Below are 18,520 nucleotides of genomic sequence, written 5' to 3' on the forward strand. Positions count from 1 at the left end.
TAGTATTCAGCTGTGTTGAATGACCACATTGAGATTAAATGTTATGTCGCATTTCTAGATAAAAAGAAAGAGTTGTTGGTAGAACAGTGGCAGAGTGAATAGGGTTGTCTTGTCTTGGTTGTTTAAACCATTAACATGTGAGCATTCTTGGCTGATGTTCTCACAGGCTATGTCTGCTGTGCTGTGCTGTGGGCCTGTGTTTGATAACGTTGGCCTCTCTCCAGACGGATACCTCTACAAGTGGCTGGATAATATACTAGCCTGCCAGGATCAGCGGGTCTGTAGCCAATACTTTACCACTGTGGTGCATTTAAACAAGGAGCTGACCCAGGAAGCCCCTCGGATAGCTTTCTGAAGCTTGCTTTATAAAAAGCCAGCACTAGTGCTTGCCAACTGCTCAGCATTATCTTGCTGGAGAAGGGCAGTTTTCTTTCAGGATAAACTGATTTTGACTTTATTCCCATTTATGATACAAGATAAAGCACCTGCATGTTTATTTTAGATATTTTTCCTTAGCACAATTTATTATGTGGTTTGAGGAGTTGCATTAACTGGTCATTTATCAACTTCTTTGTAGAGCTCCTAGAACCATGCTACACTGAGACCTTAAATCATTTACTGATGACTGATACAAAGTGTGGAGTACAAGGGAGGGGAAAAAAGAAAAAATTAAATCTAAAAAAGTCTGTGTTGGTGTTTGCTCCTGGCTCAGGTCCATCAGCTTGGCTGTGAAGTTGTCATCTTGTTGCTGGAACTCAATGTTGACCAGGTCAACCTATTCAACTGGGCTGTGGATCGTTGCTACACAGGCTCAAAGCAGGTCGCCTCGGGGTGCTTCAAAGCCATCGCTACAGTCTGTGGCTGCAGGTACAAAATCTCAGATGAATTTTGCATTTTCAGTGATTTTTTTTTATTGGGTCTTCATTAGTTTATCTGTATAGGTTTTTGAAGTGCATTTACTTTGGCTAATTTGGACTGACACTGAATTCTCTCATTTAGCATTACGGTCCATTTTAGTAAGTAAATTAGCCAAAGTCTCAAACTAACAACTCACTATTGCACTGAAATTCTTCACTTGCTTTATCTCAGAAATTGAAACATGCATGAAATGATGTATTTGATATCACTGTGTTGTTCATACAACATTTTTGTCAGAGTTGCTCCAGGACTATCATTCATCTTTATCTTCTTCTTTAACTTCTTCTGCTACAATCTAAACACTTAAACTACTCAATTAAGTATCGAGAAAGGATTATAGTATGGGTGAAAAATAGGCTGTTTCACAAACATCATATGTTGGTACGTTTTTTTCGGCAATACTAACGCTTGTTTGCTGCATAACACACCCATTTTGCATATGTTCTGAAACAGTTATAATATTTTTACAGAGTTTTAAAGGGCATATGTGGGTTAAGTATTAAGTATTTCCTATTTTTCCAGTCGATTAAAACAACGTGCTTAGTAAGTTGTGTTGCTAAAACAGCAATAATTACATTTTAGGAACAACACCATAATGTGGATGTTAAATCTTGCAACATGAGCCTCTTACTTTGATAACACTAAATAAGTGATTCATACTCATTTTTCTCTGTTCCTTCACAAGCAAAACCTACCCAAGTGACATAGTAACACTGCTAAATCTGGTGCTCTTTAAGGCGTCAGACACCAACAGAGAAATCTATGAGATTTCAATGCAGCTAATGCAGGTGAGAAACCTCAGTTTGCTGAGCTCTTTTATGCAGTTTTCTGTGGTTCCAGCTTAAAGGACACATTCTCCCTCTTCCATTTAACAGATTCTTGAAGCTAAGTTGTTTGCATACTCTAAGAAGATCGCAGAGCAAAAGCCAAACAGTATCCTCTATGGCACACATGGTCCACTGCCACCTTTGTACAGTGTTTCCCTACCTCAGCTCTCCTGCCAGCTGGCAAAGATGTACCCTGAGCTCACACTTCCTCTATTCTCAGGTAGATGTTGATGCTTGTAATAGTAATGTAGTTTACTGTAGTTCAGCTTTTCACAGGCTTGTCATCTTCTCTCGGTTTCTTTCTAAATACTACTGGCTCATCCCCCAGAGAAGCAGACCTCTTTTTATGGCCACTTCTGCTAACCACAGACACACAGAGAGCCTAACTTGACTTAGGGGCAACCCCTGTTTAAGTTTAATGCATATGCGGATCAGGATCAAACTGCCAATTATGGTGAAACTGAATGTACAGCATGTGTTTGAGTTTCCTATAAAATGAAAAAACCACAGTGACCACTGTATTGCCTTCCTTCTGCTTGTTCCAGAGGTTAGCCAGAGGTTCCCCACCACTCATACCAATGGGAGGCAGATCATGCTAACCTACCTCCTGCCCTGGCTTGGTAACATAGAGCTGGTTGATAGCGGCCTGCTGCTCCCAATGTTCTCACCATGCTCCTCAAGTTACAACTCTTCTAGCCAATTAACCAGCGCAGGTTCATCACACCCACTAAAAGGCACTGGCTGGGGCTCCTTACAAGCTACATCTATGGTTCTCAATAATCTCATGTTTATGACCGCCAAGGTAACCGCATGCTTGGGAAATATGATTTTATCAAAAGAGGCGTAGGTAATCTGAGATAAACGTAGCTGACATGGAATATGTTCTTTTTTTAACCCCCTGCCTTCCCAGTATGGAGATGATCTACCTGGACCAGAAATGGAAAATGCCTGGAATGCTTTAATCAGCAATGACAAATGGAGCAACAATCTGAGAACCACACTGCAGTTTCTCATCAGCTTGTGTGGTGTCAGCAGTGACACTGCCCTTCTCCCATATGTAAGATATCAAGCCCTGTTTGTAATGTTATGTAACTTTGTTTTTTGGGAGCGGTTTTGTATCCTTACAGTTTCTCACAGAAATGTGTTGGTGTATTTATTCAGATCAAGAAGGTGGTGATCTATCTATGCCGAAACAACACAATCCAAACCATGGAGGAACTGATATTTGAGTTACAGCAGACTGATCCTGTGAATCCTGTGGTGCAACACTGTGATAGCCCTCCTTTTTATCGATTTACAGCCACAAGCAAGGCTTCTGCAGCTGCTTCAGGTACATCTTTTGAAAAAGCTTGCACATATATATTTTTTGTTTTTTGTAAACCACCATTAAAATTCCCTTCTGGGAAAGATCCAAATTGTGCATGTGAAGCAGTGTTGGAGTTTAGCCTCACTTGATTTCTGATTAATTTCTAGGCACCACATCAAGCAGCAATACTGTTGTTGCAGGCCAAGAAAGCTTCACTGATACAGATGATACCAAGACTTTAAAGGAGAATGAGGAGAGGTGCAGTGGGCAAAAATGTCTTTAATTGTGTGATTGATTTAACGCAGTGTTATCAACACCCTACCCTATTATCAAAAAATCTTTTTCTGTGACTTCAGGCTTACTCATATAATACGAGCCCATAATCGTCTGGAATCGCGCTACAGCAACAGCTCGGGAGGATCTTATGATGAAGATAAGAGTGAGTATTTTTTCTGTACCAAGCACCTAAGAAAGAAAATGTGATTGTAATGGTTTTGATGAGTATAGAATATACAGCCTGGTTGGAGGGTACATTGGTAATCAGCCATATTCCAGTGATAATTTATGAGCAGTGCAAAGTGGCCTGGGGCTTTTTAAGAGACTCTGTGATAATTGGCACTAAAATACAAGGAGTTGAGCCTAGGGCCCCCACACTGCTGCTAGTGACCCAAAAACAGCTTTGTTAAACCCTCTTAGCCTGTAATGGTTCTAGAGATAAATGTGGCTAAACATAATCTGACGATTATTAAAAGAATCCTGGAAATTAGTTATGACAACTATATTTCAAAACTGAAGTTCTTTTTTGTGTATTTACATCATGAACAATGGGCTCTTAAACCATACAGGTGAACCTTTGCCACCCTATGCTGACTGGCTTGTGGCTGTTATTGAGACCAACCAGCCCCATCCTCTGCCCATGCCTCTGACTGGAGGATGTTGGGCTCCACTAGTGGACTTTTTACCAGAGACCATTACTCCCAGGGGACCACTGCACAGGTTAGCTGCTATAACCTGCTATGTTGGTTCTAAATGAATTTACTGTAATAGTATTCATCTGTATCCACCACAAAAAAGTTTTTATTTAAATCTATCTTAAGAAAGTGATTTTCTTAGGATATGAAATGGTGTTTCACTCAGAGGGTTAATAGTGTGAATGTTTGCTTATTATAGGTGTAACATAGCGGTCATCTTCATGACAGAGATGGTCGTGGACCACAGTGTGACCGAGGATTGGACCATGCACCTACCTTTGCTGCTACATTCACTGTTTTTGGGTAAATTCACAGTACAATCAGTCTTCTCTTTAACAGCTGTAGTATAATGATTACATATCTAATGATGCACTGTAGAGTTGAGTGAAAAGTGCAACTCAGAGAGAATCCCTAATGTTCTCTCTGTAATATTGTAAGGTTTTGATCTTACTGTGTTACTTCGTCCCAGATGACCATAAGGAGTAGCTGAAATTTAAATTGAATTGACCGTAAAATAGACTTATTTGTCCAATTATGTTGTTTTTATTCAAGGCATGGATCACTTTCGTCCAGAGGTGTTTGAACACAGTAAACGACTTCTTCTCCACCTGCTCATCGCATTGTCATGCGACAACAACTTCCACACTATTGCAGCGGTCTTATTGCAGACACGTGAGATCAATGGTACCAAGACCCTCACCTGCAAACCAAGCATTCAGATGGAGTACTTGCCTTCAGGTAAGCATCTGCCCTTTTCAAGTATAAATACATTCACTCTTCACTGAATGGTTAAAGTAGACCTAGATGAGGTTGACTGAGCAGCTGGCCCTTTGACATGCGGATCTTGTCTTTGGCTAATATAAACTCGAACATTAGGAAGGAATGGCTAGCATTCCTTTCAGACAATAGATAAGGTTCTTATCTTGAGAGAAAATATTTGGATGCTGTGCCAAAAGCAATATGGAGCCCAGAGCACATCAAAGGTCTTGATTAAAGCATTCCATTCTGCTATTTTTATCCACTTTCCCAAATTGGGGCCATCTGCTAAAGCTTGCATGGCTGGCTTTAGCTCCTCTCTTAGCTGATAAAATGTTTTGCAAATGTCTTCACATTTTGAAAGTATTTGTTGTCCATTTGACCATATGAAAAAAGAAAATGTATATCCAATAAAAATGTATTTTATTAGCAATAAAAAAAATGCTATAACAATAGTTTAAAAGCGAAAGTAAACATGCTTTATACAACTTTCTTTTATATGCGTGTTATGTTCATGTGTAATATGTGGTTTCTTACACAAAGGTTTGGCTTTTTGTTTATAACAAAAGAGTGGTTAGCTTTGCAGCAATAATAATAGGAACTACTGGATCTACATCCATGAAAATGTTTTAGCACAAGTCATGTGCTCACAACAGCATCTCTTCTTCTTGCACTGGCTAAATCCATCTGTAGCTTAAAGTTGCAGTTAGGTATATGAAATCAAACATTCATAAAATATATACCACTGTAACTTGTTTGTAATCACACACCTGTTTCTGTGATGTGTTCAGGAGGTTTTGACTTCCTGCGGGAGTGTCAGGCATCCCCCGGGCCAGACTCGGGTTTGAGTTCTTCGTCTACGTCATCCAGTTTAAGTTTGGGGGGCAGCAGCAGCAACCTGCCAGAGATTTCACAGGAGGTGGAAGACCTGGTGGCCTCCAATAAAATGAATGACAAAACCAACAAGCTAATTGAGTTTTTAACCACAAGGTATGGACGCAGATTTGTAATTCATTCGTTAGAGTCACTCAGCAAATGCATGAGTTTTTACACTGTAGTTTTGCAAACAGAAAAAAATGTATGGCTGCATGTATTAAAATATTGCTAGTTATGGGCTTGATATGGTGATAAACTTCTTATATTTCTGGTTTTTGGTTCCCACCTAGTGGGGCTGCTGGATAATGCAATTTCTTATAAGCATAGCTTAGATCTGAGATTTAAATATGACTGGCATTTCCCACGATTAATTGAACACACTGTAAATTTAAATTAAAACTGTCATCTTACAAAACTAATTAAAAAAAATTTAGGATTGTATTAATTGACAGGCACCTTATGCTGGACTTGGCACTGTTAATTTGAATGATTCAGAATATAGTTTGTTTTCAGTAACTAAAAATGATTGTTTTATAGAGCATATGGACCTCTGTGGTGCCATGAAGACATTTCACCAAAGAACCAAATTTCAAAAAGCACTGGGCAGCTGACGAATTTTCTGCGATATGTGGTATCTGTGTTCAAAGAGTCCAAGTCAGGTAATTCTGTATGCCCGTAACAGTAATTCTTTCATTTTCTTTAATTTGATTATCTCTTAAACATTATGTGTAACTGAATGACTTTCATTTACACATTTCTGTCTGTGTCTTTGTCAGATTTCCATCTGGAACAGCAGCTTAGCGACATAGCGCTGCAGACAGCCTTGTGTAGCTCATCGCGTCACTACGCTGGCCGCTCCTTTCAGGTGTTTCGAGCCCTTCGCCAGCCAATATCTGCCCACGCTGTGTCTGACCTTCTCTCAAGGCTGGTGGAAGTCATCGGTGAACATGGAGAAGAAGTGCAGGTCAGAGCGCCATGTGTATACTTGAATGGTGCCAGTTTTTATGTGGGGATTTCTTGTTTGCATCATTTATGGTGTCAAATGTTGGTCGTCCGTGTAGAAAATTATACTATTGTATGTTAAATTATTAAATTGTATTATCAAAATACAGTCTAAAAATCTATGTGTGTCTTTTTTTTCTGCCAGGGCTATGTGATGGAAATATTACTCACGCTGGAGTCAGTGGTGGATAACTTGGCTGAGTGTCTCAAAAACAGTGATCTCATGGCTATTTTGACAAGGTTTGTGTCTCCTCTACATGAATTTATGTTCAAAGATGGTATTTCTGCCCAAATATGTAGTGACTTTAAATTATTTCTCCATGCTATCATCACAGAGCCTCATCCCCAGAATTCCTCACCAGTTTCAAGCTGCTATCTAACAGGAAGAGCACAGGGCAGCTCAATCTCAGGAGAGAAGAAAGGAGCAGACATCAAAGGAGCTCCTCTGTTCCCAAGAAGTTTGGAGAGGCAGACCGGTGGTCTGATCCACCACGCAGTGCCACACTGGACCGTATCCAAGCCTCTGAACAGCAAGCTCTGTTAGCTAAGGTTCGCAGCTCATCCTCATCTAGAGACAGTGTGACTGACCCAACAAGCATCAACCACCCCAGCAACCTGCTAGCCACCATCTTCTGGGTGGCAGTGTCACTGATGGAGTCAGACTTTGAGTTTGAGTATCAGATGTCTTTAAGACTGTTGAATAAGCTGCTGGCCAACATGTCACTGGACAAACAGGAAAACAGAGAGAAGCTGGAGAAGCTGCATAATCAGCTAAAATGGAGCACCTTCACTGGGCTGCAGCAGCTCCTTTTAAAGGGTTTCACCTCCATGTCTACAACCGATCTCACGCTTCATCTCTTATGCCAACTGACTCCTGTGTCGCGAGTGCCTGTTGTGGACACATCACAAGCCATAGGTATAATGTAGGAATCAATAAATAAGTGGTTTTAAAAGTAAACAGTGGACGGATAAACTTTACATTTATATATTTATATTTTTTGTACTTGTACAAAGACACATGCTTTGTGACTTTTTTCCAAAATTTTATATTAATGTCATTTGTTTTGTTTTTCGGGGGGTTTTTTTGTCTACTAGGTTTTCCTTTGAATGTTCTCTGCCTGCTCCCTCATCTGGTACAGAACTTTGATGGCCCCACACAGTTCTGTCAGGAGGTTGCTGAGAGGATCGCACAGGTTTGCCATTTTTATCCCTTTTTTTCATTTCACAAATTTCACATCTTAAACTAACACACCTTTGTGTGTGTAGGTATGCCTTGAGGAGAACAACGCCAAGCTTTCCAACCTTGCTCATGTCATGGCTCTGTATAAAACCCACTCCTACACACGAGACTGCTTCTCTTGGGTCAATGTGGTGTGTCGATATCTTCACGAAGCTTTCTCGGATATCACCCTGAGTCTGGTCACTTATATGGCAGAGGTGTGTACAGCTGAAAGGTGCTAAGTCACAATTACAGTGTGTTAAAAGTACTATGTAAAGTGAGTTTTCTCTTTTCTTTTCTTTTGTTGTTGTAATAGCTGTTGGAGAAAGGTCTCCCAAGTATGCAGCAGACCCTTTTGCAAATTATCTACAGCCTCCTGAGCCACATGGACTTGAGTGTAATTCAAGCCAAACCTTTCAACATAGAGGTGCTCAAGACAATAGAGAAATTTGTCCAGGTGAGTTCAAATGGTCCTTTTTTATCGGGAATGTATTAGTTTGAATATGCAGTGACTTTATGTGCCATCGAACATATTTTAAAAATAGAATAAGTTGACAATTTTGTAGAAACTCACTAACATATACTTTGCATGCGCATGTGCTCAGTTCAAATCTTTAGCTGAGAGCTCTGCGTAAGAGTCTTGTATTCCTTGCTCTTTTTCTTAGTGCTCATGTGAAAAAAAAGGAAAAAGCTGTCTTATGTCAGCGCTGTAAATTTGTGGACACACCCAATCTATAAACAGTCTGCTGTTCTGCTATGGGCCAAGCCTCTGCTTATTCTCATATGGCATTCATTTCCCTTTAGTACCTCTGTAACTATAAATAAAACTACATGAAAACTGTGTTTTTACATCTTGTGTTGCTCTTTGTCTGCACATACAGGTGAAGTTGTGTGTGTTTCTGTTTTTGCTGTAGACTGTTCATTGGAGAGAAGCACAGAATATACTCAAGCTGGTGGTTTCTCGATCGGCCAGTTTGGCACAGCCTTCATTTCCACAAAGTGACCTCTCCTACGAGGACATCAGCCGTGTCTGGGAGCGCTCTTCCAAGGCCTTGCCTGGGAAAACGCTGGATTTCCACTTTGACATATCTCAGGTTAGAGGCCATTTCTTTGACTTTCTTTTCACTGTGTGAAAGTCCTTGTTGTTCTTGTGAAAAGAAAGGTTAATCCTTGAAATGTATGCTCGCCCCTGTATATTTCCCTGTATTTTCCAGGGTGTGGTACTTGTTGAGGTTGTGTGGAATCTTTTAAAGGTCTTTGGAAAGGAAACATTTCTTCCCCTTCCTTAATGGTGATATTTCTTTTCGACCAAACCCTGTGAGATTAGCTTGAAAGCGTGAAAGGTAAACACAATTAGTCAAGCAGTGCAGAGCTGGAAAGCGATGTAAAAGATACAAGGAGAGCGGCGTATGTGTGGGAACCGAACAGGGAGCTGTTTGTGTAGTTCATGAATGGCAGGAAATGATGTCAGCTTTTTGCTGCCGTCTTTGTATGTGAGTCAGGGAGTTGTAGTGAGCAGCCAACAGGGTGGCTTTAAACTTTAGACATACTGGGCACACCAGTGATAGTTGTTATGATATTCGGACATTTTAAGATTGAGTATAAAACCGAGAAAGTTGATGTTTTGGGTTTGGGTTTTTTTCTTGAATGTCAAGTGGAATAAAAGCTGTGACCACTTGTAAAAAAGCAATCAGCCTATCTTGACGTGTTGATTGCTTTACAGTCATTTTGGAACTGTGAGCCTAGACGAAGCAGGAGCTGTCAAGGAGCCTGAGTAATGGATTGACTAAGCAGAGAAAGACTTTCTCTTCTTCCTGCTTTTGCTCATTTTAATTTTGTCCTCACAATTGTTTGTTTGTGTCGATTCTTTCAGACGCCAGTGATTGGTCGTCGTTTTGATGATCTCCGACGCACTCCAGGCCAGGATGTGAAGAGCATGACAACAGCAGTGACCCACAGCACCTCCTCTACCTCCTCTGGATCCACTTTAAACAACGTGTTGGTGCCAGTCAGCTGGAAAAGGCCTCAATCTTCTCAGGTGAAAACTTATTCCCAAGGGGTCAAAGTGTAAAACTGTTAGGATTTGACAAATGAAGACATTGCATATAATTGTATTTCATTATGCAAGACAATCACAACGCAGGATGTATTTGATGCACATGCTGTGTTTGAGACGTCTTCATCCTGTTTATTCCCAAAATTTAAATCCCATTGTATATCCAAATAAGGGGAAATGCATGTTGATGCCAGGCAAATATGAGACTAAATTTTAAAATGGTAGGATACTCAAACAGATACAAAAGTCAAATGTTCACAAAAAACTATAATGTGGATCAAATTAAAGGGATTTATTCACAATATTTGGGTGTTCTCTTTCCCTCTGCAGAAAAGAACACGGGAAAAACTGGTGAATGTGTTGTCTCTGCTGGGACAAGAAGTGGGGCTCACAAAAAATCCTTCAGTAAGCTATACTTTATGTTGTCCGTTGGGAAATTCAGCACTCTGAACTTTTTTTAATCATGGATTTTAAAAAAAACAAACAATTTTGCCTTTTTTTTGTTTTTCTTTGTTCATTGTTCGGTATAGGTGATTTTCTCAAGTTGTGGGGAGCTGGATCTTATGGAGCACCAGCCTAGCCAGGTATCCTCTGATGACGGGACTCGGGAACCAGAAAACACAGATGACACCACCTCAGAGCAGCAGTTCAGAGTCTTTAGAGACTTTGACTTCCTGGATGTTGAGCTTGAGGATGGAGAGGTGAGTCATGGGACGCTTGGTAGAATAATTACTTATACTTTAGATGTTAAAGTAGATGTAAAACAAGAGCAGTAAGAAAACCTTATAAAGACTGTAATGAGGATTTTCCACTGAGGAGCAGTACTGTGTTGGGTCAAGTCTGCCTGCTCTGTGTAACAGGGTTTCTTTTTCTGTGTTTTTTTTCTATCTGTGCTATCTAGGAGCTACAGGTAAGTTTAGTTGTGTTACATTTTTATTTGCTGTGTTCTATGAATGACAATTTGCTTGTGCAGATATTTTAGTCGACTGACGGCAAAGAGTAGAAAGTGTGCATGCATGTTGTGTTAGTTACAAAACTGATTCTGCAATGTCCCTGTATTAGAGAGTAGAGTATTGGAAACACAGCATGTTATTCTTAGTTCTCTCACCAGGCTTATCATCATGGTCTAGTAGTTGCTATTGAAATATAGGGTATCTTAAAGCCCGTTTTACCAGATTTACCAGTACTTGATCTCACACTGGCACTCAGCCTAAGTGGTTATGTGACTGTGGTTATCAACTCAATAACTCAAACCAGGGCTTTCCAGTCTAGCTACAAGTGTGTTTACACAAAAGGGATGGTGTTGGCAGCATCTGGCCCAATCAGAAACATTGACAGGTCTACTAGCAAAAGAGCAACTAATCTTACAAGGAAAGACAAAACTGTGATATTAGGAAAATACAGAGAGGTCAATTGCAGAATTCAGGCTGAAACAACAGGCCTGCTGCAGACATATTGGTAATGTGAGTGTGTGTGAAAGGAACCGTGCGCTTTGTACAAACACATTTTAAGTGCTTCAGTCAGTAAGCCCGGAAAAGATTTTTAATGTTAAAGTCTTGACTATGTGAAGTCAGGAAGCAAAGCTGGCACTATGTAAGTTGACAGACTTATCAAGCTGTAACATTAAGTGACAGAAAAAACTGATGGGTTTTAATTGTTATTCCATAAGTTATCATAATGTTTATTAATATTTTTTTATCATATGATTGACATAAAGTGAATACATTTAATCATAATTTTCTATAGTTATATGGCTATCTGGTCAACATCATATGATTTTCTAAAGCAAGCCACAGTTGTTCATATCATGGAGTGTTGGCTCCATCTAGAGACTCAGTGGAAGAAATTCTGCTCAGGTTTAACCCTCCATCACACTGAAATCCAAACAGTAAATTACCTTTGCTAATTGTAAACATTTAAACTGTATTATTTGCCAAGGATGTAAGAAAAAGCTGTTGTTACTTCTTGAGACTCTGAAATGTACTTAGTGTGGTTTTTAGGCTTCACTAACACCATATTTTCAGGAAACTCGATCGAAAAAACCTAAATGATTAATATGGGCAAGAAATGTCAAAGTCAGAGCCTTTACTGTGACAGGTTTTAAACTAATCGTAGTTGGATATGCTTGTTTTGTCTGTTGATGTGGAGCTTTGGTGGAACGTGAGAGTTGGCTAGCATCCATGGAGTCACGCTTGAAAATCACTCTGTATTTTTTTTTTAAAAAAAGACCAAAGCAATTAAAGCCTGTTAATATTTGAATTGTGACCATGTTAAGGAGGGCTTACTGCATTGAGCACCGCTGTTCCTTCCTTTTTTAGCTTTGAAGGGAAAAAACTCTCCCATAAACTGTCCCCTCCCAGAACCAGCACTGCATGGTTGTGTAAATGTTGGTGTGAAGTATGTTTATGAAGTTTGTGTTGAAGAAAAGATTATGCTGTGCTACTTGGTACTCGGTATCTAACAGATGTTTACTGTTGCAGGGAGAGACTATGGACAACTTCAACTGGGGTGTGCGTAGACGCTCTATGGACAGTCTGGACCGAAATGACCTGCAGCCTTTGGAGGAAAGTCAGATGTCCAGCAGCATGCCCAGCCTCAGCAAGCTCGCTCATGAAGATTCAGACGAGTCATCTGAGGAGGATTCCCTGACCACCAGCCAGACACTCTCCCACTCACAGCTTGTAAGTTTATTCATTTGTGTCATAATAATTGAAAATCACAATGAAGGTAAAACCTCAAATAACAGTTAAAACCAACTGTAACAAGTAAAAGGGATTTCAAGGACAAACTCTTTATATCTTAACAATTCAAGAGTTTTTTTCTATTGTGCCACTCTCTGTGCCAAGCTGTATAGGGTTTAAAAAATGTCTTTCTCTCTCAGATTAAGACTTTTCCTCTAGTGTCAAGCTTAGGGCCAGATTTTCAAGTCTGAAAATATAATGGGCCTTTCTGTCACATTCTGTCTTGTTCCATTACCTTTCTGTTATTCCATGACAGAAAGAGCCATTCAGCATTAGCTAAAGGTTGCTAAAGTTGCCGTAGCAGACTGAAACCTGTGGGTCAACACAGCCGTCATCTTCACCTCTTGCTTTTGAGTTTTAAGAAACTCCACTACTGTCGGTGATACAGTTTCAGACGATTTTGCTGTTTTTAGTTCAGTGCCGTTTATTTTAAAGATTCTATTAAATGTTTCTTTGTCTCTTTTTCAGACTGTCAGCCTCTCTCCAACTGCAGAGATGAGTAGCATTGACTCTCCCTCTCCCTTCTGCGATACCACTTCAGCAGATTCGACTCCTCTGAGCACCAAAAATCCAAGTTTCGAGGTCCAACAACCAGAGGACTCGAAGCACCGGGTGAATAAGGGCTTCAGAGTGTCTGAGATTCTGGGAACTACTAATTCCTATCGTAGTTCTATAATAGAGTTCTTTACTAATTTTGCTAAATAGGAGCTGTTCTGTTTTCTCGTGTATTGAATGTTAAATGTGCTTTGGGTTAAGGCAATCATAGGTGTTATTTTGCAACACTGTGACTTTTCTACATTTCCTTTCTTTAGAGTAGAGCATGAGTGACCTTTTCTTGATATTTCAGTAGTTGCATGCAAAATCATAAAAAAACAACTAAAATTGACAAGCAGGTGATCTAAAGCTTTGGGCTCCGGGCTATTTCTTGTCTAACTTTAATTGTGGCAGTTTGTCTGGGGATGTGAGGGGTTGTAGCCAGCAGTAGAAACAAAAAACATTTCTTTCTTTCCGTATCTGTCTATTTAAGGCAATGTGTATGCCTATTGCTTCTGTGTGGGTGGCTGTAAGCAAAACTAAAATCTCTCAGCATGTGGAAGGTCAGAAAAGGTTTACACATTGCCTGTTTCAATCTCTGAGTGTGCAGAGCCACGATGCTGGCTAAGTTCAAATTTTTTATCCATTTAATTGGCATAATTTTTGCACACTAAATTGACCAAATAAAAGAAAACACCACAAGGAGTGTCCATAGGGTCCCATGGCAAGGTTAGTGTTACTGTTTAATAACTAAAAATAACAGAGGGAATACATTTCATGCATGCTGCTTCAGTATTTGTTTTGTAATTAATTACATTAATATTTCCAGTTGTCAACTGTCTCTTCTGCTTTCTTTCAGCATGAGATGTCACAAGAAGATGATGACAACATTGTCCATGAGGAGGACATTTCTCTTTCCATCACTGAGCTGCCCCCTGAGTATCACTGTGGTGACAGTTTGACAATGGATATAACTAACAATGATTACAAAGGAGAACTAGATCTTGAAGGCTGCTTACCAAGGTACCTATTGCAACATTTAAATATTTAGCTATAAATAAAGTGTCATGAAAAATGCACTTCTCCTAAGATGTGGCCATATCCATTCAGTCTTGCTGAGGAAGAGCGAGATGACATGCCGGAGTCGCGTTCTTCACCACCACCGTCACCTTTCTTCTCTGCCATCCTTGCGGCTTTCCAGCCAAATGTGTGCGATGATGCAGAAGAGGCTTGGCGAAGCCACATCAACCAGCTTGTGTCTGACTCAGATGGATCCTGTGCCGTCTACACTTTTCATGTGTTTTCCTCACTTTTTCAGGTATTATAGCTTGACCCTGCAGCCAGCCTAATCCCAAAAGACATCAGCGCGACGTGTAGTATGAGATGTCAAATTGTATAATTAAACCGAAAGGTTAACAGGATTAGCTATAAGGCAAACTGACCTTTCAGAAGAGGACTGCTTAATTGAAAATTAGGGTCACTCCGTAGATGCTCTCAGCTTGAAAATCTCCTGAGATCCATTAACCGGTTGTTGTTCACTTCACTGACCAAAGCTGACAGGGCAACATTTCAGAAAAATTGAATTAATGAAGGATGCACTAGTGCCTTAAATTATGTAGGCGGGATTCTAGTGGTGTTACAGACAGCATGTTTTTTATGTTTTGCAGAATATCCAAACCAAATTTTGTTCTTTGACATGTGATGCCGTCAGTTACCTTGGTGATGGCCTGAGAGGACTAGGATCAAAGTTTTTGAGGTCTTCTCAGATGCTGACATCATGTTCAGAGTGCCCAACACTTTTTATTGATGCAGACACAGTAAGTTGCCTGACATTTAGCGACTTCCAGTGTATTTCAACAAATTTAATGACAAATTGGTATTTTTCCAGATCATGTCTTATGGACTCCTTGAAAAGATGAAATTTAGTGTGTTGGAACTTCAAGAATATTTTGATACTTACAACAACAGAAAGGAGGCAGTTCTCACAGTAAGTGGTTCTTATCGTGTGCTTGTCACTCTAGATGTCACCTGTATGTTGTTGCTGAATTATTTAAATTGACCTCTGTTTTACACAGTGGTTGAGCAACTGTAAAGCTGCTTTTCCCAAGAGTGCTGGGGGTTCGGTGATAACGTGTCAACCACTGGAGCATGAGGAAAAGGTAATAATAATTATTATAAATATATTTATTTGAGCATCTCATGCTATCATATCAACAGTGGGATAAAGTAAAGCAGTGGGTTAGTATTTACTTTGGCTTAGATACTGCATTAAGCCAGTGTACAACCAAAATAATTGTTGATTATGTACATTTAACAAAAACTGAACTGAACATATGAAGGATTCCATTTCATCTGATCTTTCATACTGTACTTTCTGCATTGGGATTACTGTGTGATACTGTAGCTCTGTGAGTGTTACCTCTAATTCTCTTGCACTTTAAGTTTTTGACAAACTTAAGTTGATGCACGTCACATTTAATATTTCATATCCAGTGTGCATTGTGTTGATTTTCAGTTCTTCTGGGCATGGGAGTGAGCTCTCTTATGTTGCAATTTAATCAGGCTTCATAACTGAAGATGGTTAACAGCAAAATAGAAAGTTTTGCTGTTAAAATGTATGAATTTGTCACTTAAGTGAGTGCTGATTAACATGCAGAACATGCTTGGCTTTTCTTTTTCTTTTTTAAAAACGTGTTTTTATTTATTTATTTATTTTGTATTTAATAGTTCATGGAAACTATAAGCCCTCTTCATAATTCTAATTTGCACAAACATCTACCCTAACTTTCTTCCTCTGTGCATGTCAATAAAATGACACCAGTTAGACCTGTTCTATACTTCTCACCCACTCTATGTTGTAAATAATGACCATTTGCATGAATTTCATTCTCTCTGTGTGTTTTCCTTACTTCTTACTTCTTTTCTACCCCATAACATGCTTGCTTGATAGCAAATGGAATTTCTGGCTGTAAGTTGGAAAAGGCTTGTCTCTACTTTCCGATTTAAAACAAAACAACATTGTATTTATTGTATTGTCATTTTCAGCAAAAGGATACTTTTTTAAGTCTTCAATTGCGGTTGTGCAGACATTTTAAAAAGGAGGAAACAAGAAGTTAAAGACTTATTTTCTGATAATCATTTTCTATTACTTTCAGCAACTGGAGCTCTGTCAAAGACTCTACAAACTCCACTTTCAGTTGTTGCTGCTTTTTCAGTCCTACTGCAAACTGACTGAACAGGTCCATGCAATAAGCTCTGTTCCAGAGGTAGGTATATCTGCATTTGCTTCTCTTCAGTTTTTGAAGGCATAAAACACACTTTTTTTTTTATCTGTGTTCCTGTTCAGTAACATAAACCCCTCTCGACTTTTAGCTGACAAACATGTCCCAAGAGCTTAATGAGTTGAAGAGCAACCTGAGGTTAGCAGCTGCTTCAGTGGCAAATGATGAGATTGCTGCCTGTGAGAGTTCCTGCTCTGAGCCGGTTTTTAGCTCCTCCGAGGCTGCAGTGCAGGCCATCCTAGAAGGTCTAAAGAACAATGACTTTCCAACCGCTGTTCACTACATTCGTGTGTGCAGGTGAGAAAAGTAAAATTCTTGTTTCAGTGTTTATTAAAAGTGTTTTTTGATAAATGTGTTACTTATTAAAACAAATACTTATGATTTCCTTCCAGAACAATGTGGCCTAATGATATCTTTGGTAGCCACTCTGAGGATGAGGTCCAAACATTGCTGAACATCTACTTTAGACATCAAACTCTGGGTCAGACAGGAACTTTTGCTCTGGTGGGTTCAAAACAAGACTTGACAGAAATTTCTGTCAAGTTGATGGAACTTAATGGAGAAACTCGGGACATGATCCGAAGAGCCCAGGGCTACCGCACCATCACAGCTTTTCTCCCAGACTCCAGGGTTTCAGGCTCAACTCTCTGATGACTCTGACAGCCAGAACTACAAAACACCCAATGTCATGCCTAGTGTCACCTGTTGTCTGTGGTAGCTTCTATCATCTCAAGGGTGAACTTTCTCTTGGGAATAACCAAACCGCTGTTTCCTCTTCTTGCTTAAAGTACATCAGAATGTCATGAAGTCCAATCTTCAGATGTGCAGCAGTACTGTTGTTTTTAGACTGATGAGTGACTTTGCTGTTGCAAACACAGTACAGCTTTTATTGCACTAATAATAGAAATGTCACAAAGCAGCCTGTGTGTACTGAAGTACATAATTTTCACATTTAAAGAAAAATGAAATGAAATACCAAAGCTGAGTTATTCTCTTTCAGTTATGTTGTTTTAATTGTCAAGGGAAAATGTGCAATCCTTCACTAAAGTGGAAGAAATTTACTGTCTCCTGAAATTATGTATTTGAATATCATAGCATTGGAAAACATGAACACTGTTAGCACAGAAAAAGGGAGGCTTCATTACTTGGTTTGTGTGTTGGTGTAGGTGTGTTATGAGTGTGCTTGAGTGTGTGAATTCAAGTCTGACGACCATCACAGATGGAATTATTAAGACTGATTTGTATACTGCAAGTGGTTCATGTTAAAAAAATTCTGACATGCTGCAGATCTACTGTAATGTCTCTCAATCCTACAAACTCTTGTGTGGGTTATCTGTTACTCAAAACATCTTACTGTACCTTTTAACTGTGCAGCTTTTAGCAAATAGGTAAATTATTTATATTGTTAACAAAAGAAAATGTGCTTTTATCAGACTAGATTTATAGAAAAAATATTTTATTTTATCTGTTAAACCTGCCAAGCGTGCAAATTCTGTGTACAATAAAAATGTAATAGTAAAGTTTATGAACAAAGAGAGAAACTATTTTAAATGAAAGAAAATGTACATAGTGAAAAGGGGGGCTTTGCTGAGACTCATCAGATTGTATTTTTATGAAGTTACAGTTTAGGTGCATGCAGAGTGAGTAGCTACATATACATATATATATATAAATCTTCCACAACAGTGGTGTAGCCTTTGGCCTTGTAAATGCTGTAAAAACTGCCTTTGCAATGTACTGTACTTTGGTATTCTGTTCACTAATACAACAATAAAATTAAGCTTAGATTTCTTATTTGTGGTTGGAATTTGTTATTGGAATTTATTTATTTGCTTATTTTTATTTATCTGCTTAAACTGCGCAGATAAATAAAAGTGAAGAAGTGAGTCTTCCAGCTTAGTATCATATAAAGTCAAAAGTTTAACGACTGCTTACTAAATAATTCAATTAGATTATTATTATTGTTGTTGTTAGTAGTAGTAGTAGTATCAGTAGCATTCGTGTTATTAGGAATATCAAGGGTTAAAAATTCA

At 39.2% G+C, this 18,520-nt stretch overlaps 1 protein-coding gene across 5 annotated transcripts in view; it reads left to right on the forward strand.

Moving 5' to 3' along the window:
- LOC101485472 (protein furry homolog) overlaps positions 1–18,281 on the forward strand; it is a 41,447-nt gene extending 23,166 nt beyond the window's left edge. For 3 of the 5 annotated variants that reach the window (XM_076873343.1, XM_004560611.4, XM_076873345.1), the window contains exons 28-62: positions 167–277; positions 713–867; positions 1,604–1,706; positions 1,794–1,965; positions 2,291–2,547; positions 2,656–2,802; positions 2,907–3,075; positions 3,219–3,309; positions 3,408–3,490; positions 3,897–4,047; positions 4,222–4,325; positions 4,575–4,760; positions 5,570–5,768; positions 6,192–6,313; positions 6,431–6,618; positions 6,802–6,896; positions 6,992–7,572; positions 7,752–7,849; positions 7,923–8,093; positions 8,192–8,332; positions 8,790–8,969; positions 9,749–9,913; positions 10,262–10,336; positions 10,462–10,632; positions 12,412–12,612; positions 13,141–13,284; positions 14,066–14,229; positions 14,317–14,524; positions 14,874–15,023; positions 15,095–15,193; positions 15,282–15,365; positions 16,157–16,174; positions 16,362–16,472; positions 16,579–16,784; positions 16,880–18,281. In XM_076873343.1, the coding sequence (XP_076729458.1) occupies positions 167–277; positions 713–867; positions 1,604–1,706; positions 1,794–1,965; positions 2,291–2,547; positions 2,656–2,802; positions 2,907–3,075; positions 3,219–3,309; positions 3,408–3,490; positions 3,897–4,047; positions 4,222–4,325; positions 4,575–4,760; positions 5,570–5,768; positions 6,192–6,313; positions 6,431–6,618; positions 6,802–6,896; positions 6,992–7,572; positions 7,752–7,849; positions 7,923–8,093; positions 8,192–8,332; positions 8,790–8,969; positions 9,749–9,913; positions 10,262–10,336; positions 10,462–10,632; positions 12,412–12,612; positions 13,141–13,284; positions 14,066–14,229; positions 14,317–14,524; positions 14,874–15,023; positions 15,095–15,193; positions 15,282–15,365; positions 16,157–16,174; positions 16,362–16,472; positions 16,579–16,784; positions 16,880–17,138 (5,559 nt within the window). In that variant the 3' untranslated portion in view covers positions 17,139–18,281. The remainder of the gene's footprint in view (positions 1–166; positions 278–712; positions 868–1,603; positions 1,707–1,793; positions 1,966–2,290; positions 2,548–2,655; positions 2,803–2,906; positions 3,076–3,218; positions 3,310–3,407; positions 3,491–3,896; positions 4,048–4,221; positions 4,326–4,574; positions 4,761–5,569; positions 5,769–6,191; positions 6,314–6,430; positions 6,619–6,801; positions 6,897–6,991; positions 7,573–7,751; positions 7,850–7,922; positions 8,094–8,191; positions 8,333–8,789; positions 8,970–9,748; positions 9,914–10,261; positions 10,337–10,461; positions 10,633–12,411; positions 12,613–13,140; positions 13,285–14,065; positions 14,230–14,316; positions 14,525–14,873; positions 15,024–15,094; positions 15,194–15,281; positions 15,366–16,156; positions 16,175–16,361; positions 16,473–16,578; positions 16,785–16,879) is intronic. The other 2 variants (XM_076873344.1, XM_004560614.5) reach the window with 1 other exon arrangement.
- The last annotated feature ends 239 nt before the right edge of the window (positions 18,282–18,520 follow it).

This window comes from Maylandia zebra, linkage group LG14 (genome assembly GCF_041146795.1).
Source record: "Maylandia zebra isolate NMK-2024a linkage group LG14, Mzebra_GT3a, whole genome shotgun sequence".
NCBI classification, from domain to species: domain Eukaryota; kingdom Metazoa; phylum Chordata; class Actinopteri; order Cichliformes; family Cichlidae; genus Maylandia; species Maylandia zebra.